Source organism: Mus musculus, chromosome 18, assembly GCF_000001635.26.
Source record: "Mus musculus strain C57BL/6J chromosome 18, GRCm38.p6 C57BL/6J".
Classification (NCBI taxonomy): Eukaryota; Metazoa; Chordata; class Mammalia; order Rodentia; family Muridae; genus Mus; species Mus musculus.
The window spans coordinates 24,104,707-24,126,556 of NC_000084.6; the positions used below are offsets into that span (position 1 = coordinate 24,104,707).

Below are 21,850 nucleotides of genomic sequence, written 5' to 3' on the forward strand. Positions count from 1 at the left end.
TTCCAGGACAGCCAGAGCTGTCTCAAAAAACAAAAAAACACCCCAACAAAACATGTCCTTGTTAAGTTTATTACAGAGATATTCAAACACATACAGAGTAGACTGGTGTGAGGAGCGTCTTAGCACACAATAGCTGACTCGTGGCCAATACTGTTTCAACACTATTTCCATTCATTTCCTCCCTCCCACTTCATCCTAAAACAAATCCCAGATATCATATCACTCTGTCCATAAATGTTTCAGCCTTTGTCCCTAAAATATGAACCTTTTCCTTAACAGTATACCATCACTGACTAAAAATATTCATAAATACCTTCACACATCAAAATCTATCAAGTTTATAATTGTCTCATAAATAATTTAAGGTTTTTGTTTGAACCAGGATTCAAATAAGGTTCATGGGTTCTCTTAGATGAGAGCATTATTGGAAATGGACTTGACTGTAGGAAGCCATCATTGTGATGTCTCTGTAGGTCACCTGGTCCTATTTGATGATGGGTCAAGTCCTGTGATCTCGTCCCAAGAGGCATGGGTTCAGAAAAATGCTATCTGATGGGAAATACTTTGGCCCTCTGTACAGTGCCATCAACAGTTACAAAGCACATTTAAAGTCTAGGTGGATACATGTTTTAACTTGGGAGACATGGTGTAGTGATCTGAGTGTAAATTTGGAAGGTGGTTGTGTGTGTGGTAGAGCCTCTCTGAAGAAAGTGGGTCACTGGAGCAGGCCTTGAGGTGTTACAGTCCAGCCTTACTTCTTGTCTGTTTTATGTCATGGCCGTGGATGGAGTGTGGCCAGCTGCATCACGCACCTGCTGACTCCCCACAGCAGTGGTCATGTATTCCTTCTTATTGGGCATTTGGCCACTGCAAGGAAAGTAACTACAGTGACAAGGAGCCCTTCCTTGCCCCAGCTCTGCAAATTGCATCTCTAACATTCCGGTCACTTTAAGGTACACCTCGAGGCTCCACTCTTACAGGGAAGACAGGCGGCAGGATCAGAATAACTCACTTCAGAGCAGCCTTGATATCAGTGTGGTCTTAAGAAAAAAATACAATTTTTAAAAAATTATATTATTTCTATATGTATGAGTTTGCCTGCATGTATGTATGTACTCCCCTGGTGAAGTCAGAAGAGGGTATTGGATGCCCTGGAACTGGCATTAGAGATAGCTGTGCTGGGAACCAAGCCTGGGTCCCCTGCAAAAGCAATGAGTGGTCTTAAAGGCTTAGCCTCCAAAATCTGTTTTCTTCAACCTAGCTAAATACTTTTCCTTTTAAGAGCTTAATTTCTCTTCTGGCTCCAGGAAGCCAATACCACGATTCACCACGCGGCAGACACAAATAAATCACCTGCAGGCGGGCCACGTTGGGTAAAGGCGTTCAACAGTGCGGTGGAAAACCCACAGAGGCGTCTGATCCCACGGAAGGCCAGCTCGCTTGTTAGGCTCCAGAACAAGCCAGGCCCGTGGGCCTTTATTGCAGTCTTTGAAAATGGTGGATGAGAGTTCACAACTTGCAAACAAGATTCAGGGACTTGCTTGAGTTAATTTAAATGCATAATCTTACTGCATTTTCTTATCAAACAATTTTTACTTGAGGCAACAACTGAAGTATGATTTAATTCAACTAGGAAGGTTGCACTTGGAGGGGAAGAAAGCAAACTGAAAACTCCTCCTAGTAAAGCCAGACACTCTTTCCAAAGCCCAGAGCTGACATTTTCAGATTGACAGCAGAAATGTTTGTTTCCAGGAAACAAAGTCACAAGTGCAGTCAGTCTGCTTTAGAGGTCATTTCCACTCCGTCTCCACTTCTGAGGCTCAGGGGACAATGCTTGTGGCCTTCCTCAGGGCCAGGTAGCCTGTGACCACATCCGAAGGCAGCCTGCGAATGTAGGAGAATTCCTCAACCGTGCTGAACCGCAGCTTGCTCTGAGGGTCTGTGTAGTTGGCCTGGGTGAGAAACAGGAAGAGGGAAGGACAGAAAGTTACTGGTGGGGATATTTTAAGTACAAACTTTAATCTTTTTCTACTTGAAGTAAAATACATCTTCATTATGTTTCACTGTCACCAGGAACACTAAGCAAAGACTCACTCATCTCTCCAGGCACCAAGGGACAATTTGAAGAGGGGACAGCCTCATCAGACCCTGGGACACTGCTTATTAGTGGTCACATGTCCCTGCCTTCTAACTCCACCTCTGCGGATACTCCTGGCTGGTCAGAGTGCTGAGAATAAGTGACGGCTGAACGCTTAGCCCAAGGTGGACAATGTCTCACCCTTTCCAAGGCTCAAGGACAGGAGCAGAGAGATATAAGAGCAAGGGGGGGGGGGGAGTGGCTGGGGGGGGGGTAGGGACTAGGAGATGGGGGACAAGGGAGTGGGGAGGGTAGGAAGGAATCCTGTCAGATACTTCTCCTGTGAATTATGTTTCATTTGATGATAGCAATACAAGGAAAGGCATGACTTGAAAACCAGTAAAAAAGGCTGTTTTGGTGAGCAGCGGCTATACAGTGGTCAGGTTAGCTACCAGGCAGGGGCAAGTCACCCTCAGGTTCTCAGCAGGATGCAGGCACATGAATTTGGCTTGGATTATCTGGCTCCATATATAAACCTATGAACCAGCCTCAGTGTGGCTCCATATGAAGTAGCCTCATTCCTACCACCAAACTGCACTGAGCTGGCCACCCAACTTCACACCTCACTACCAAGAAAACGGCTGTATAAACAATTTAGAATACAGAGATCTTGTGGCACAAAATGGTCACCAAAAAGAGCTAGAACAGAGTGGACCCAAGAGTCAACAGGCAGTACTCTGAATAGAGAGGAGTGCTCTGTATAGAAAAGAGCATGTCAAATAATATCCCTGCGATAAGCAAAGACCATCCCACCCTCCTCTGGATTCTGTCCCTTGAGACTGGAGGAAAACACAGGCTGCCTGGCAGAGGGACACTGTCCCAACTTTAGGATGACAGGCACGTTTCACAGTTCCCCATATCCTCTGGAGGCACAAGATTCATCACTGCTTTGTAAAGAGGGTTCCATGCAGATGTGACACCCCACACACACACCTTCCTCCTGTGCCTAAGGAAGATGAACTACACTGCTATCTAAAAAATAAAATGAGAACATTACATAGAGGATGAAAGAACCCTTTACCAACATCTTCTACCTCAAATTCTTTTATTTACCCTGAGAAAGCCACTGTTAGGTGGGGACCCTTCCAGACTTTTAAAATTTGTACCCTTACTAAATAAACCAAGCAGAGAAATTACCCAGTGAGTGTGTGTACATGTGTCTTTATGTACCACCACTGTACACTCTACACCGTCTGGCATCTCCCACTCAAGAATGGACCTTGGAACGCCATCCATGTTGTTACACATGGATCTGGGAGCTCATGGCATAGCAGGCAGGCACTGCAGCAGCAGGCCTTCATGGGACCCCAACACTCCACTAACAGTCACTCAGAAACATTTCTAAGTTCCTTGCACTTCCTTTTTCTCCAGGGAGCTGTAGAAAAGGCAAACTGCCAGGTCATAAGGGTTTGGCTTTATTTTGATTTTCTTAAGAAGAAAGTGTCAAACTGTCATTTAAGGGAGGTGTGCCAATGTTCTTTCTACCTGCAAGCCAGTGTATGAACACACAATTTCTTTATGTCCAGGATGAAATGTACAAGCTAGCACCCTCAGTCCTCCCATCTGATGGCCTTTCCAGCTCCTAGTGAGGCTGAACCCCTGCCTGCTCATCTGCATTTCCTCTGGCACTGCCTAGCTCTTCCCCACTTCTTTTAAGAACTGTCTGTCGGTGGTTGGTAGTAAGGTTCGTCGTATGTTCTGAAGACCTTAAATCTTTTTTTTTTTTTTTTGTTTTTCGAGACAGGGTTTCTCTGTGTAGCCCTGGCTGTCCTGGAACTCACTTTGTAGACCAGGCTGGCCTTGAACTCAGAAACCTGCCTGCCTCTGCCTCCCGAGTGCTAGGATTAAAGGCGTGAGCCACCACCACGCCTGGGTGAAGACCTTAAATCTTACATGCAGCTTGAAGTAATATTTTTCAAAACGATGTTCTGCCTCTTCACAGGTGAAAGCCACTGTGCTAACTGCTGGCCATGGCTGAGGAGAAAGTGGACACACCAGGGGGATAGCTTCCACATCTGCTCAGAAACCACGAGATCCAGCTGCTCAAAACGACAAAGGCAAGATTCCCATTTCAGGACTAAACAGTAGCTGGGGCCCCAGCACTTTCCTGCCTCAGGTAACCACTGAAGTGAGTGAGGCAGGCAGTGCAGGAGACTAGAGGCAGCAGAGGACCAGTGACCATGAAGGCAGCACTCACAGATGCAGTTCAGGAAGTCATTCTATTAAAAAGCCGTGGGGTCAGATTGCCAGATGGACATATGCCACAACCCATGGAGGAAAAGCCAGAAGTAGAATAAACAAACAATTCTTTAAATTTTTATTTCACTAAAAACTAACTAAAGCAAGAACTAAAAATAGTCTATTTTGTGTTATCATACAAGTGAACGTGACAACTTCGAACACACAAATGTGCAGAAAGAGCTGAATTAGCACAAGAGCTTCATATTCCAGACAAGCAGTGCAGTGCTGACTATAAACTCAGACTATGGTAAGATGGGCATTGGGACCGTGAGGACAGCCATTCAGCTCTTTAATAAATCCAGTGAGTCAGGTACCCTTAGGAGAAAATCATGTGACGCAGCTCAACCACAGAGCATCCTATAAAGAATCAGACCGGCAGCCAGCTGTGGTGGCTTGTGCCTTTAATCCCAGCACTTCTGAGGCTGAGGCAGGGGAATCATATGAGCTCAGGAGTTCCAAGACCAGCTAGAGAAGCACAAGACAACTACCCATCTCAAAACAACACAAGGAAAACCTGAGACAAAGTTGTCAAAAGCAAGGAAAATTTTGCGAATCTGCCACAGTCAAGGCTGGTCTAAAGAGCTATGACAACTAGTTATGACATGGTGTCTTAGACAGGATAGGACACTGGGCTTGGCCAAAAGCTAAGGACATTTATACCCCCACCCCACCAACTCTCTCCTATTTGCAACCTGCCCTTCTCTCCCACCCCCACCCATGTTGATGGTACTAGGGATCAAACCACCCTGTGCACTGAGACAAAGCTTTATCACTGGGCTCTGTGTGGTCCCAAACTAAGCAAAGTAAAATAAACTGGAAACAATGCCATCCTTACTGGTTCTCCAATCAGAACAAATGTACCATAGTCGTTTACAGATGAGCTAAATCTGGAGTCTGTGAGAACTCCCCAGAATAGCCTCTCAGTTTCACTGTAAGCTAAAACCACTCCAAAGTGTTTAAAGTGCCCAGTTAGACTGATAGAAGACCAAAGCAAGGGACAAAGGCACACAGAGGGCGGTAGATTAAACTCACACTAATGGCCACTGGAAATGTGAACCTGGTAGAGCTAGCATCTGGGGTCAGACTGTCAGATGGGTACAAAGCAAGACCCTCTCTACAAGAAACTATTCTGAATACAAAAATACAGACAAAGGGAAACAAACAAACAAACAAACAAACACCCACTGCATGGCAGATATGACATGCAAACACACAAAAAGAAAGCTGGAGCAGTCTTCTAGTTTATTCTGTGGTGCTATTCAAAAAATACTTGGGTGCTTTATAGAGAAATGAGACTTATGGGGCTGGGGATGGCGCAATGGTTAGGAGCACCTGCTGGATACCCAGCTCCAGAGGGTACCCTCAGAGGGTACCAGGCACACACACAGTGCACATACACACATGTAGGCTAAACACTTCCACATATCAAGTGTGTATACATATGTATACACTTTTTTTTTTTTTTTAAGAAGAAAAGAGGCTTAGTAAACTCTCAATGTTGGCATCCTGGTGAAGGCCCCACTGGCTGCATTTCAACATGGTGTGAAGAGAACAGGCCAAGCACAGGGAAGGCATGTATATACAGAAAGAAGAGGAAAAAAAAAAAGAGGCTTTTCTCATGACAGCCCTCTCCCACAGAAACAGGTCCATTCCTATGGGATCTGACCCATATGTGACCCATTTGTAAGAAACATCATTAATTCACCAGGCCCACCTCTCTAGGCTCAACACCACCATACAGAGGCCAAGTTCACAGCAAGTTAGCACTTAAGAGAACAAACACCTTGACCCAAGCATGTATTTCTATGAATTCAGACAGAAGCACACTCCAGAACAATGAAATGGGCCAGGAGCTGAGAGAGGAGATTAAGTGAATCTCCTAGAGTAACAGCTACAATTAATTTGGCAATTTTGTGACAGACAGGAGAGTCAGTTACCCTCATTAAACTGCAAAGCATAAATGATGCCCAGGTGAACTGTAGATGCAGTGTGCTTTGTCGTTTCTGTAGTTAGCAGAAAAGGCCACATTTCAAACTTCCTAGACATGGAAAAGGATGAAGGTGAGCTGGAGTTTCTCTACAGTTCTGCACCAGAGTGGAAGCAGGCTCTCCAGGCCTGAGATCAGCCTCTGCAGCGATCCCACACCTCCAGCTCTGCTCCACAGGTGTGAAGAGGCCGCTGGGGGCAGGGGACAGCACAGGACCAGATCCATACAGTACTACGTGGACAGATGCTGGCTACACACACTGCTTCATTTGGGGAAAGGCTTATAAGTGTGTGCTTGTTCTCACTTAAAGATCCATTCTTTGGTGTTGGGCACGCTAGGCAGGTACTCTACCATTGAGCTATAGCTCAGAATATTTGTTTTTAAACTACCACCAATTGTATATGAGTATTTTAAAACCTCAAGAGTAAAACAGAAAGGTGGTTCATTCATGTTGTCGCATACAGTTAACTATCACAGGGAAAAAAGTAAAAATTCTGTGTCTTGCTTACTGGAGCAATGGCCCCTCCAGGTTACCCACACAGACACTCAGGTCACAGCATGGACTCCAGGCAGAGCCATCTGTCTAGAGAGACATAACTTAAATCTATTTAGTGCTAATATAGACAGATGTAATTATACTCACAAGAAGGCCTGAAATATCAGAATACTTCTTAGCTGGCTTGAAGGATGGAGGAGCATCAATACTAAAGTCTAAAAGAAAGAAAAGAAAATGATCACCAAATAACCTTCTAACTATCCCGACTCCCCCTCCTTTACTCTAAGCTAACACATGACAGCAGTCCTGAAATATTCCTTTGTGATTACACACTTAAAAAGAGACGGCTCAAAAGCCAGCCCAGCATGTCTAAGTGTGGGCCTCAGCTGGGGTCCTGCCTTGCTACCAGAGACACGTTCCTCCAGTGGAACGGCCAGGTTCATCTACCCGCAGGCTACTTCACAGGCTCCAGCTGAGTGGAACAGGCAATGAAGAAAGGCCACACAGCCATCAGCTGGATCCACACACCCAGACTCAAGCAGTCCACACCCAGATGACTAACTTGTCACCCTCTGAGTCACCCCCATGAAAGACGAACAGCGGGGCAGGAGGTGGAGAGGTCTTGGAACCTAAAGTTTCCAATGCACTTGAGTAGACCAACGGATTCTGCCCAGGCCAGGACATGCTACAGTGGGAGGAGAGAGTGAGAGAGTGGCTGGTACCTGCACGCTGGAGACTTTCCAGTTCTCACATTAGGTGGGCTACGTTGTTTGTGAAAACAAACTTAAAGAGTAGACTTTAAAATGGGAAGCTTAATAGAAGCATCAACATTATCTCGGCGGGACCTATTTCTCCAGACTGAAATTTTAAATAATGACACTAAAACCCACACAGCCGTGACAAACAAACAGCCTCAACACCAACTCAGTGGAAAGGGAATACATGCAGACTATCCCTGGATGGGTGCCACTGTGCGGGTCTCAGGCTAAGAATATTTCCCTGAAGTAACACAAACACGAGCAAATAACGTAGGCTTGTTGTAAGGAAGTTCCTGTCTGCATTACAAACACATGGAAGGCTCTAGACAGCTCACAGTTAGGATCGTTCAGTTGCCATGGCAACGCCCTTTCAGCAGCGAGGATCTGTTTGAGGTTCTTCCAGGTTCTGTTCTTCTTGCCAGCTACAGCGCCGCCATGGCCAGAGTGCTTGAATTAAAGGAAGGTTTGAAGAGAAGTCAGTGGAAGACGCGCCTGGAGAAGCGTGACGCCCTGCCCCTGCCCTTTAGGGTTGTCAGGCACCTCTCGGTCCATCAGTAACTATCTGTACCTCACCTACACTTAAATCTTTGTTTGAAAGAACATAGTTTTTAGCCATGCGTGGTGGATGTCACTACAATGCCAGCACTCAGGAGGTAGAAGCAGAAGAGTAGGGAGTTTGAGGCCAGCCTGGGCTACAGGTGACCTTTATCAAAAAACAAAAAACAAAAGATGAAAATAAACAAGCAAACAAAAAGGACCTAGTTTGGGGGCTCTTCAAACCCACAAGTTTGCTGGTGATGGGACAGAAGTAAATGCTATTTTTCAGCATGCACACAGGAAAAATTCTTTATGTGATCCAATCTAGTTGAATTCACTTATGATCTCATTCCTTTAAAATAAGTTGGCCGGGCGTGGTGGCGCACGCCTTTAATCCCAGCACTTGGGAGGCAGAGGCAGGTGGATTTCTGAGTTCGAGGCCAGCCTGGTCTACAAAGTGAGTTCCAGGACAGCCAGGGCTATACAGAGAAACCCTGTCTCGAAAAACCAAAAAAAAATAAAAAATAAAAAAAATAAAATAAAATAAGTTTACCACACAGTTGGATTTAATCTCGAGACTACATCTCTAAACCCCCTCGAAGGGTGTGTCACTGAGCCTCATAATCACCAGTGGTCCTGGAAAGCTCAAATAAGCTTCAATCATGGTGTGGCAAGCCTTCTGGAAATTTCTTTCTGTGCTATAAAGATTAAAAGCATGAAGTGGAAAAGACTACTAACATATTTGCAGACCCTGGCTACAGTACATTGCCAAAACTCATTAATAAAAACAATAAACCTTTAAAGTTATAATTTGTAACTGGCTACTTAATATAACCTTCATGAATCAAAGGGCTATAAAGGGTTATGAGGACTACTCCTATTTTAGTTGTATATTTCAAGCATCTTTTAAAATTATTTAAAGCCAGTAAAAAAGCACAGGGAGACAATCATGGAAAAGATGCCTCCTCAAAGTTCTGCTACACTGGGAGATCACAAAGGGCCTTTCCTGTCCAGTCCCAAATCCCTTTTCCGCCAACTGCCACTCTCTCCCCCCAACCCCCGACTCCCAACCCCCGACTACCGTCTCCAACAGCCCACAGGAGAAGGTGGCAAATGGGACTGAGGAAGAGGGTACTCCAGAGCCACCTCAGGCCCAGCTAGATCAGAAGCTAAGGTACAGCACCCTGTATTGATATACCACCTCATATGCTTACCACAAAGTTGGGATCCTTAAATGGCAACGGCTTGGCAGCTTTTTCCACAGGCCCCGAGCTTAACTCCGAGGACGCCATTTTACTCTCATTCATGGCTTCAATGCTGACACCCTTAAAACAGGGGAAAAAAAATCTTTGAAGCCAAATGGGTTCCCCACTTCTGCTCTCCAGCAGACAGACATGCACAGGGCTCCAGCAGGTAGAGCTCCTGCCCTGGAGGCCAGGGGAAACTCTGTGTGAACAGAGGCCACTGCACACACAAAGCAGGCCTCCCAGTTGCCATATGCCCTGGTCTCTGTGTCAAGCTCAGGCATCTGTCCTACTCCAGCTGTCTCATTTACAACTGATACGAAGGAGGTGCAACTATGCCCGCCTTACAGAAAATGGAGGGTCAGGGTCCACAGCAACACAACACACAACTTTTCAATGGAAATTATTCCATGACACCACATGATATAAAGTCCTTATATCGTGATGATCTTGTCAACTATGTCTTGAAATACAAAGGCTAGCCTTAAGAGTCTGGACATCAAGGGTCTGATTTGGACAGAAAACCCAGGCCGGAGCTGGTCTGAGGACTGCAGAACATGGGAATTGTGAGAAAGAAGAGGGAGCTGAAGGGACATGGGTCAGCAGGCTGCTTTAAAACAAACCTTCAGGTTAACAACCCAGAGAGAAAAGAAGCAGAACAAAGAAAGGTTGTCTGATTATAAATCAATTCCAAAACAAAGGTTTCAGGAACAGAGGCGCTGCCTTCACAGAGCCAACGGCATGTCAGGTGTGGGTTGCATGCGTTTCTCCATAGTGACAATGGTACAAGGAAAACCCCTCCAAGACAGTGCACTCCCGCCATTCCAGAACACTCTCCTGTCCCTCCCTGGCCAAGCCTTCCAGCTCCAAGGGCAACAACTCTTCTGATTCTTTTACATCACTTTCATCTCTTCCAGAACTTCTTACAAGTGAAATCTGATGGAGTGGCTTGTACGTGGCCTCTTTAGGTCAGAATGAAGCTTTGACGGCCTCACATGGCTTAGTAGTTAGTTCATCAACTTCCCTATTTCTCAGCAGACTAGAACTCACTACATGGATGTGTTAAAAACCTATTTATCCATTTTTCTGCTGAATGTTTGTTTATTTTCAGTTATAAATAGAGCTGCTACTCACACACACACACACATAGCCAGACAAATGGAAATAAATAAAGCCGTTGGCTAGTTTTTATTGTCAACTTGATACCTGTCACCTGGGAATGAGACAATGACATTGAAGAACTGTCTTGATCAGAGTGACCTGTGTCTACAAAGGGAGCTGTCTGTCTGGATAACTGACAGGAAACTAATCTCCTTTAATCTCAGCGCTTGGAAGACAGAGGCAGACAAATCACTGAGTTTGAAGCTGGCCTGCTCTATATAACAAGTGAGCTATCTAGGGAGGTCCTGACTCAAACACAACAACCCCCAGAGAAAGAAAGCAAACTATAGTTGTCATGCTTTCATTTCTGTTGGGTATTGTACCTAGGAGTGAAGTGACCGTGTTTCTGAGAAAGAGTATAGTTAACTTTATAAGGGGTGAGTGTGGTGTGTGTGTGTGGTGTGTGTGTGTGTGTGTGTGTGTGTGTGGTGTGTGTGTGTATGGTGTATGTGGTGTGTATGGTGTGTGTGTGGTGTGTGTGTGTGTGTGTGTGTGTATGGTGTGTGTGTGTGTGGTGTGTGTGTGTGTGTATGGTGTGTGTGTGTGTGTGTGTGTGTGTATGGTGTGTGTGTGTGGTGTGTGTGTGTGTGTATGGTGTGTGTGTGTGTGTGTGTGTGTGTGTGTGTGGTGTGTGCGTGAGTTATGTGTGGTATATGTGCGTGGGTGTGGTATGTGTGTGCCCTCTCCATGGGATCTGTGACAGGAACAGAAAGGGAGGACGGGGCTGTTCACTGTCACAGTAGTTCTCAAAAGCTCTCTCCCCAAGCTCCTTCCCAGACTCGTCTCCAGGGTCTGCCTGGGCCTGGACGCCTCTGCTTCATTCACCACTCTTCAGTGTAGATGGGGAGCTGTCATCCTCTGTCACTCCAGTCTTCCCAGGATTCTGCAAAATCTTAAGCCTTGAGAAACTCGAACTGAAATCTAGCTTGCATTTCTTTTTTATGAATTTCTGGATGTGTGTCAGCTGCACATGTATTGCTGAATTACCACCTCCACTCACAGTGCTATCTCACTGGCCCTGAAATCTCTGTTTTACGAGGCTGTGATCCAGGGCAAAAGAAGAAAAGAAGCTGCTAATTAGAAGCAACTAGAGCTCTCAGGAGACCAGCCAGGACTGGGAGGAAAGAGGTCACCTGGGACAAACAAGATGAACTGCCAAGGAAGCAAAGAGATGCTAAAAGGAAAAGAAACCAGGCCTCTGACTGTGTGGCAAGAGTGCTGTGGACAGCATGTGGCCAACTCTGCCCTCCATCCTCCAGGGGCAACTCAAGTCACTGAGCTGTGGGCAGGAGGACAGTCCTTGGAGGACCCTGTGAGAAGCACCAAGCCACTGTGGACCTGACAGTCATACCGTCTAGTAGGGAGAGGCCACCCCACCAAAGCAAGTGCTTCTGCTGACAGTAATGAGGGTCAGGGTGGCCAGAAGCTTGCTGCTCCTGCAGCAGCCTGTGGAAGAGTGGAGAAGGCAATGTTGGCCCGAGGGTGGGGCACTCATATCACAGAAAAGCTATGCTTCTCCAACGGCAGCGGAGGCTTCAATGCCACCTCTAGCCAGACAAACCCCAAAGAGGTCATACCGGTTTCAGCTTGCCTTTCCCCCTCAACCGCACTCCCATGTTACTCCGCCCTTGTTCCTTTCATTCACAGTCTCTGTGAGACTCTGGTGTCAGTGGTGAGTCAGGATGACAGGAAGACCTTTAGTCAGAGAGAAAGTCAAGTCTGGGATGCTCTGCTGCAATAAATAGGATATAAGATGATCTACTGTTTCCATATGTGAAAGGACCAGTAGCACTGAGAGACTTCATAAGATGAAAGGCCCCATGGAGACATGAGGAAGCACTGCCTAGCGCTAAGGGCTATGCCCTCTTCACATTACTAAAGGAGATGGTGTAAGTCCCAGGGTAGAGAAACAGGCCTCGCTGTAACACACTGGAATCAGCACCCCACCCACTTCTCCTGAACTGTAGACTCCAAACAAATGGCTTCTGCCAACAGCAGCCTCATGACCGGGGCTCAAACTTCAGGACAGCCTTGTCTTCCTTCTGTGGTGTTTGTAAAAGAAAGAGGACATTGTTTGTTTGTTTGTTTGTTTGTTTGTTAGCACTTAAGATTCAAATAAAGTAATTTCTAATAGCAATCTGGACTAAGAAGCCCAGCCTGAGTTACATAGTGAATTTACAGTCAGGCTGGACTATATGGCAAGACTCTGTCTCTAAAAGGGGGTGAGGTAGAGAAAGAAAGAAATTAACTTAGTCTAGGTGTGGTAGTACATACATGTAATGCCAGGAATTTGGAGGCTGAGGCAGAAAGACTGCCACAAAACCAGTCTGGACTATACTGTGATTTGCAGGCCAGCAATATCTACATAGCAAGAAAGTCCTGTCTCAAACAAAACAAAACATAGCCCACAAATGTAGAAGAATGCAAATCGATCCTTTTTTTGTTTTGTTTTGTTTTTTGTTTTTCGAGACAGGGTTTCTCTGTGTAGCCCTGGCTGTCCTGGAACTCACTTCATAGATCAAGCTGACCTTGAACCCAGAAATCTGTCTTGCATCGGCCTCCCGAGTGCAGGGATTAAAGGTGTGCCCCACCTCACCCGGCACAAATCATTCCATTCTTATCTCCTTCTACAAAGCTCAATTCCAAGTGAATCAAGGACCTCCACATAAAACCAGAGACAGTGAAACTTATAGCAGAGAAAGTGGGGAAGAGCCTCAAAGATATGGGCACAGGGGAAAAATTCCTGAAGAGAACACCAATGGCTTGTGCTGTAAGATCGAGAATCGAGAAATGGGACCTCATAAAATTGAAAAGCTTCTGTAAGGCAAAAGACACCGTCAATAAGACAAAAAGGCCACCAACAGATTAGGAAAAGGTCTTTACCTATCCTAAATCAGATAGAGGGCTAATATCCAATATATACAAAGAACTTAAGAAGTTAGACTCCAGAGAACCAAATAAAACTATTAAAAAATGTGGTACAGAGCTTAACAAAGAATTCTCAACTGAGGAATACCTAATGGCTGAGAAGCACCTAAAAAAAAATGTTCAACATCCTCAATGATCAAGGAAATGAAAATCAAAACAACCCTGAGATTCCACCTCACACCAGTCAGAATGGCTAAGATCGAAAACTCAGGTAACAGCAGATGCTGGCAAGGATGTAGAGAAAGAGGAACACTCCTCCATTGCTGGTGGGATTGCAAGCTGGTACAACCACTCTGGAAATCAGTTTGGCGGTTCCTCAGAAAACTGGACATAGTACTACTGAGGACCCAGCAATACCAACTCCTGGGCATATACCCAGAAGATGCTCCAACATGTAATAAGGACACATACTCCACTATATTCATAGCAGCCTTATTTATAATAGCCAGAAGCTGTAAAGAACCCAGATGTCCCTCAACAGAGGAATGGATACAGAAAATGTGGTATATTTACACAATAGAGTACAACTCAGCTATTAAAAGCAATGAATTCATGAAATTCTTAGGCAAATGGATGGATCTGGAGGATATCATCCTGAGTGAGGTAACCCAATCACAAAAGAACACACATGATATGCACTCACTGATAAGTGAATATTAGCCCAGAAGCTCGGAATACTCAAGATACAATTTACAAACCACATGAAACTCAAGAAGGAAGACCAAAGTGTGGATACTTTGATCCTTCTTAGAAGGGAGAACAACATACCCATGGAAAGAATTACAGAGACAAAGTGTGGGGCAGAGACGGAAGGAATGGCCATCCAGAAACTGCCCCACCTGGGGATCCATCTCATATACAATCTCCAAACCCAGACACTATTGCCAGCATGTACTTGTTGACAGGAGCCTGATATAGCTGTCTCCTGAAAGACTCTGCCAGTGCCTGACAAATACAGAAGTGGATGCTCACAGCCATCCATTGGACAGAGCACAGGGTCCCCAATGAAGGAGCTAGAGAAAGTATCCAAGGAGCTGTAGGGGTTTGCAGCCCCATAGGAGGAACAACAATATGAACTAACCAGTACCCACAGAGCTCCCAGGGACTAAACCACCAACCACAGAGTACACATGGTACGACTCATGGCTCCACAGCATATATAGCAGAGGGTGACCTAGTTGATCATCAATGGGAGGAGAGGCCCTTGGTCCTGTGAAGGCTCTGTGCCCCAGTATAGGGGAATGCCAGGGCTAGAAGCAGGAGTGGGTGGGTTGATGAGCAGGGGAGGGGGTTTTTGGAGGGGAAACTAGGAAAGGGGATAACATTTGAAATGTAAATAAAGAAAATATCTAATTTTTAAAAATCGTCTTTAATCTCAGCACTGGGAGGCAAAGACAGGTGGATCTCTGAGAGTTCGAGGCTAGCCTGGTCTACATACTACTCGTTCCAGGTCCAGCAGGGACTACACTGTTGAGAGTTTATATCAAAAAACAAAAGCAAAAACAAACAAAAATACCTAAAAAGAAACAAAACTCATAATGCAGTGACTATCTTGCTTGGACTGGGCACAAGTGAACATTAAATCCCATTAGGGACAGACTACAGGAGAATACATAGGATGTACCTCATAAAGACGCCAATCAAGAGTATACGGGAGGCTGACAGTGCACACCTGTAATCTCAACATCCAGGCACCACAAACAGAAGGATCAGAAATGTGGGGCCAACTTGTGATACAGACTATGTTCTACACCAGTCTGAGAAACATCATGAGATCCGGTTTCAAAGCAAACAACCCTGGTACACACCTTTAATCCCAGCACTTGGGAGGCAGAGGCAATATCTGAGTTTGAAGCCAGCCTGGTCTACAGAGTGAGTTCCAGGACAGCCCGGACTACAAAGAGACCCTATTTCAAACTTATAGTTTATTTCTCCACCGCTGCCACCGTCGCCGCCGGTGAAATGAGCCAATTTAAACCAGATTAGATTATATTAAAGTCTGTTCTTCAGCGGGCAAGTTCACTGGCCCGAAGGATTGAGGCCAGGGGATTCTCCATGGAGAAAGGGGTTGGGGTAGAGGGAAGGAGAGAGGAAGAGAAGAAGAAAGGGTGTGACCACAATGTCTGGATTATATAGGGAAGAGCCTCTTGGGGAAGGGGGAGCCCCTTGTGCTGGGAAGTTCAGGATTGAGGATAGGGTATGCCAGGTAGGATGCTGGGAGAACCTGGAAGCCAGGGCTGCTTTTGTATTTAAAATATGCACCTCAGTCCCTTGTCCCCAGGTCTGAAACCAGACAAAAACCACCCCCAAAATGTGTGTACATAGAGAAGAAATTGGGCATGGTAGTTCATTCTATTAATCCAGTACTAGGAAGACCAAGCCAAGATTATGAGTTCAAGACCAGCCTGCTTTACATTTTTCTTGTCGCAAAGAAACATGAACCACTGTTTTACAAGAGGCAATTACATTAGTATTAGACTGGAGACAAGAATATGTTCTGCATGATTCCGTTTAAACATTTGAAAACAAAGCTAATTGAGTTAAGAGATACTGGAAGAGCAGTTACGTCTGGCAGGGAGAATTGAGCATGACAGAACTGCAAGGCTGTGGCATGGGAACAAGATAAGCAGGAAGTTTCTGGAACTCTCTTATCTGGAGACTATCCACGGTTTGTGTTTTCATTGCAAGCAAGCGTAGTAACTCAATAAAATGCTAAAAGGGGCTGGAAGTTCCAATTGCCGAGTGTCCCTGGGCAAAAGCACCATACAAGCTGAGGAGCTTCCTCAGAAAGTGCCAAGAACCTAACCAAGCCGATGCTGGGCTCCGCCAGCACTCTTGTCATTGACCTCAACCTCTTTTGTTTGTGTGCTTATCGAGACAGGGCTCTTTGTCGCCTTGGTGTTCTGCAGCTCGCTCTGTAGAGCAGGCTTGCCTCGAACTTGCAGAGTTGCCTTCCAAGTACTGGGATTAAGGACATACAGCAATCTCTTAACCTCCAGATTTAACACATGTAAAAAGAATGAAGGCAACCACTGGTATCAACCATCTTTATATTCCTCCATGTTGTACACTGGGAAGATCCCTCAGACCCCACAGGGTGTCTGTGAGATGCGCTATGGATGACCCGCAAACTTCTCATGCAGAAAGATACAGAAAACAAGTCCTGTCGGAACTGGGAGGTCCTGCTAAACCGATTATAACCTCCTACATTACTATATGACGCGGGTGACCTTTTAACCAAAACCATAGGTTCAACCTATGACTCAAATATACTAAATTCCAGCAGTATTTAGGACGTTGCCCGGAGAGCACTGAAACCTCTCCCGCCCCTCCCCCCCCCCCCCATACAAGCACTGCACATGCGCCTCAGCTTCGGCCCCTCCCCGCGCAAGCGTTCTCGGCGCCTCTCGGGCCTGCGCATGCGCTCTTGTTCCCGGACGGTGCGGACAGTACCTGAGCAAAGCCGGAGGCGGATAGCTTTTTCTTCTTACTAGCACCATATCCCCCTCCGCTGCTGTTGTGAGAAGGGCTAGCTGGCCTCTTCTTGCTGTTCCTAGCTACGGCGGGGGTAGAAGTGGCAGCCACGATGGGAATTTGAGCCGCCATTCTGCCCGCAGTCAGCCTGCAGATCCCTGCCCCCACCCCTTCCAAGGCGAGCCCGAGAACTTCCGGCTCGATGTTACTTCCGTGTTGATGCTCGGAAACTCCGCAAGCCTCTTGGAGCTTAACCGAGTCCTCCCGGGCGGCTCTTAGGAGGCGGGGCTCGGAAGTGTTCCTTCCGGGTCGGAAGGCGCCCGCCTGGTGACTGCTGCTGGCGTTGTGAACCTTGACCTGGGGCACGCGCCTGGAGGGTCCCAGTGAGCATCCGGTCTCTTAGTAACTTCATTCTTTTTCTTGTTTTTTAGACAGGGTCTCTGGATGACCTGCAGCTTCGCTATGTAGACAGGTCTGACCTCAAACTCAGTTGCCCGAGTTATCTTTGAATTCTAAACCCTCTGTCCTCCACTTTCCAAATGCCAGGATTACAGACAGGTGCCACAACCCATCTCAATGTAAGAATAAAGAAGGTTAAATATCAGTCCACGAACAGATTGCTGAGCTATTTGCTAGGGTTTGCTTCGTACCTGGGTTGAAATTTACATATCAGTACTGCACAATACTCTAGGAAGGTAGGGTGCTCTTCAATCTTAATAGGAGTCCAAGATCGCTTGTTGCTATGTAACTAATTTTCCTCTTCCACTCTCCTCACCAAGTGCATGACAACATACGAAATTTTACTTATAGTTGTCAGGGAGATCACATCGAAACCAAGTCATGAATTCAACGCCCTATACCTTGGGGGTTTGTTTTATTTTTTGTTTGCAACTCTCCAGAGACTTGACATCATTATCTAACTTAATGGTTTTTCTTTTTTCCTTCTTTCTTTCTTTTCTTTTTTCTTTCTTTCTTTCTTTCTTTTTTTTTTTTTTTTTTTTTTTTTTTTTGGTTTTTCTGTGTGGCCCTGGCTGTGCTGGAACTCACTCTGTAGACCAGGCTGGCCTCGAACTCAGAAATCCACTTACCTCTGCCTCCCAAGTGCTGGGATTAAAGGCATGCACCACCACTAACTAGGTGATATATGTCTTGGCTAGGATATAATAATATCTCTGTAAGGCGACAGTTGTGTCTTTCGACTGGGGATAAATATATGTGTCACAGTCATTTGCAAGCCATTGATGCATTATAATTATGTTTGGGTACAGTAAACAAAAAAAGTGAATCCTCACAATTTAGTAGTTAAAGCAGCTATGTGAAGCTGGATATTTGTAACAGGCTGGAGACTGAAGATGCAGAGACAAAAGAACAATGAAGGAAAAAGGGACTGAGCAGTATGGTTACTGACACCCTTCTGGCATGGAAACGTCGTTTCACATGCCAGCTCTCCTTCCCTATCCTCACCAAGTCCATTTCCCTTACTTCTTGTCTCAAGGACTCATGCTCCCAAGCACCAATCACTCTAGCAAACCTGTTACTCCAGCCACCCCTTCTCCTTATCTTCATCTATTCTGTTCCTACCCCAGGGACTCAGTCTCCCGAGTGATTCCTGTGACATTCTCCAAATGGAAGTCTGAGTTGCCTTAGAATCCATCCTTGGCTCCAAGGTCCTCATTCACACTGACTGCTAGGATGGGACTTTAGATCTGACTGGAGCACTTAACTTTCTTACATACAGTCCTCTTTATCCTCTAGATAAAAACCATATAAGTTTAGTTTCGCACATTAAGACCTTAATAACTCAGGCTTATCCCTCTTTTGTTCAGTTCTCAACAACAACCAACAACAGATCTTTGTGCCCCAGTCAGAGACAAATTCTATTTCCTAGGGTATTCAAGTCTCGGGACTCATTCTTTTGTTTCCATTGTTGCCTAGCTCCTGGCCTGGTGACGATTCATTTTGCCTCAGTTCAAATTCTAGCTCTAATAAGCAGCTGCTGTACCTCCTTCCCTTTGCCCTGCCCTCTGAATTTTGTGCATGTGCCTCTGAGGACGTTGGCCTGCTTCTTGTAATGTTTACTGAGTTCAAATATGAAGGCGTTGGGCAAGTGGATAGACCACCGTTTGGCTTCTAGCCACCAAATTCAAATGCAATCTCCATTGCTTTCTTCCTGAAATTCTCCCCCTGGTTTCTAAAATGTCTCCATCCCTCTATTTCCTCCTAAACTCTGGTTATCTCTTTGACAGCTGTCTTCTTTTACTAAATGCTTTATGTTGCTACTATATGTTTTTCAAAATTGTGTCATATAGTCAGATCCCCACGGAGAGACATTTTTAATGTGTCCCAGGAGTCATCATGAGTAGTCATGATTAAACCAGGATCTTCTTGTTCCATTTTTGTCCATTGAGAAGTCCCTCATGTCTGAGGCCCTCTGCCCTTCCAAGTCTATACACTTCCCAGCCATTCCAATAGCTCCTCAGTCCTGAGTTGCCATCTCCCTTATGAGATGTCTCCTTGCTTTCCATTTCGATGCCTGTGTAAGTCGTTACTTTCAATTGCAGATGGCAGACGCTGCATTTTCAGAGCATGCTTTCCATCTGGAAAGTCCGTAGAATGAGGCTGACTGTTCATAACATTGTTTTAATGGCCTTCAGAAACCTGCCACCTCTGCAGACTGACCTCCTCTTTGGGTGTCTGCACTCTCTCTGTCTCCACTTTTGACAGTCCCCTGACCCAGCTGCATGCCATCCTCCCTCAAGGCCTAGACACACATTGTATGTCCTGTATGGCCGTTACTTTTTTTTTTTTTCCAGTTCCTCCTCCCTATAGTTCTAGTAACTTCTATTTTACCCTTTTATTCTTGGTTGACATTAGCTCATTTTTAGTTTTCCCCATCCTTCTAATCCAGGTCCGTGTTACCACAAGTCTAAGTCACCCAGTCCCTGTTGGTTGCCTTTTATACTAATTCAGGAGGATGGAAATTAGGAGTAAGAAGACAATTAGTTCCTACTCTTGGGGAGACCTCAGTCCAGTAGGAAGAAGATATTTTGTCTTCCCAGCTGTGTATAAGCTGCCAGTGTGCAATTATCAGAGTCATCAAGGATTGAGCAGCACAGCATCAACAGCTGGTGGCAATAAAGGAACAGAATGGTGAAGGACACCCACATAAGTTACAAAGCCTTTAAGCTGGCCAGAAACCTGTTCTACATCGGCCGTGGAAGCGCTGGTTACTGCCCACTGACAGCACATGGAGAGGCCCCTTATACTTCACTGCATGCATAATGCACATGTTATCTATGAGCATTGGAACAGAGCAGTGAACAGCTCTGGCCCACATTTAGCTAGTGACTTTCCCCTAAACTCCCAGCCATCCCTGGAAACCTGGGAGGTGTATTTCACCTGTGCTGCAAGATGTGCCCTTTTGTGAGCTGCCTCTACAGTTTCTTTACTGGTCCCTAAAGCTCCTGGGTCCCTCACCAGTACCACAGTTCTTTCACTAAAGGCTATTAAAGCCTTCCTGGGATGCTAGTAACACTAGACTGAGTGCTCCAGTTAAGCAGAATTTTGATCCCAGTTAAGATTTAAAGATTACAAGTAAATAGCATACTCATTAAGTTATTGCATGTTTCGAGACATAGAGTGCCTGGTTTATTGTCTCTCAGAAAAGCTCAGGAAATACAGTGGATATTTAGGATCAGACTGTTTTTGCTGGCTGGAAAACAAGTTGTGCATTTCCTCTTGATAATGTGCATGAAATATGAAAATCATAATATAATACCTGACTAGTAAAGAAGGATTCCTCAACCATGGGAATAAACCTTGAAACTGCTGAAGTCAAGATGCTGAGAAAGCTCTCCCAGTTCCCATGAACCCTTGCTCCTCAGTCTATTGTGATATGTGAGCACGTGTGGAGCTCCAACCCATGCATCCAACCACAGCCTCCTGTTGACCACCTGTCAGGAATTTGGGACAATGCACTGAACCTAGGAACAAGGTCCTCAGTGGCTCCAAAAAGGGTACAAGCCCATTTAAGCAAAGACTCTGAGGTCATTACTCAGAGAAGGTTCTAGAAGTATAAGCCAAAAACCTGGGCAGACCCTCTTCCCTGTTCTTATCTCCTTGCTTAGTATAGACAGGCAAGATCAAAAGAGGGCCATCATGCCCAGTCAAGGCTGTCAGCTGGAGAATAGGTCTCAGACTAGAGAAGGCCCCAGATGGACTTGAGTGAAGGGTATGGAACTCCAGTTTTCCCTACTGCTGAGCTAGAAAGAGAGAGGTGGATCCAAGAGAAGACATGCTGATATTTGAGGTACTTGAAGCTGATGTGATCTCCATCTCTTAGACCCAATTTTTACAAAACGTGGGGAGAGGAGGAAACCATAGCATGTGCAAGTGGCAAAGACTCCAGAAAGCCCAGAGCAAGGCTCACAGAAGCCACTCTAAGGGATCATGAGGGATGGCCTCCTGACAGTGTGACTGGGCTCAGCTCACTTCCAGTACATCCTTTATAGCCACTTCAGAGTGAATGGCCAGATATCCTTTTCCACAGACACAGCTTGCACAACCATGCTCATGAAAATTTGATCCCCAAAGACTGTTGCTTTACAAAGTCTGAATAAAGGAAAATGGGTTTTATGGACTATTTTGCTTACTGAAACAACTTCTTTAATGTTAAGTAAATACCAATTTAGCATTACACATATAGCCCTAAAAGGGCTGACAAAGATGTCCCAAATAGTGGGTTTCTTGTCTTTCACTGTGAGAGGTGGGATCCTGCTAGCAGAATGGCATTCCCCTGGCCCTTAGTACCCATCCCTTTGATTCTCCCTCTGGGCACTAGTACTCCCCTCTCTCTTACCAGAGGCCCTACCCATCACTTAGCACGAG

At 45.6% G+C, this 21,850-nt stretch overlaps 1 protein-coding gene across 1 annotated transcript; it reads right to left on the reverse strand.

Moving 5' to 3' along the window:
• Positions 1 to 54: 54 nt before the first annotated feature.
• Ino80c (INO80 complex subunit C) lies at positions 55 to 17,113 on the reverse strand. Its single transcript, NM_172625.2, has 5 exons — positions 16,943 to 17,113; positions 9,371 to 9,481; positions 7,955 to 8,066; positions 7,009 to 7,076; positions 55 to 1,952 (listed from the first exon to the last, which is right to left on the reverse strand). Exons 1-5 carry the CDS (start codon positions 17,093 to 17,095, stop codon positions 1,821 to 1,823), a joined length of 576 nt encoding a protein of 191 aa, NP_766213.1. The 5' UTR covers positions 17,096 to 17,113; the 3' UTR covers positions 55 to 1,820.
• Positions 17,114 to 21,850: the final 4,737 nt, after the last annotated feature.

Excerpts from the sequence above, each read along its gene's own strand:
- Ino80c (NM_172625.2), bottom strand. The coding sequence starts at position 17,095 with ATGGCGGCTCAAATTCCCATCGTGGCTGCCACTTCTACCCCCGCCGTA. Across the intron at positions 8,067-9,370 it reads TTAAGGATCCCAACTTTGTG|CACTCTGGCCATGGCGGCGC; the intron begins GTAAGCATATGA and ends CTTTAATTCAAG. Across the intron at positions 7,077-7,954 it reads GCAACTGAACGATCCTAACT|ACTTTAGTATTGATGCTCCT; the intron begins GTGAGCTGTCTA and ends TCTTTCTTTTAG.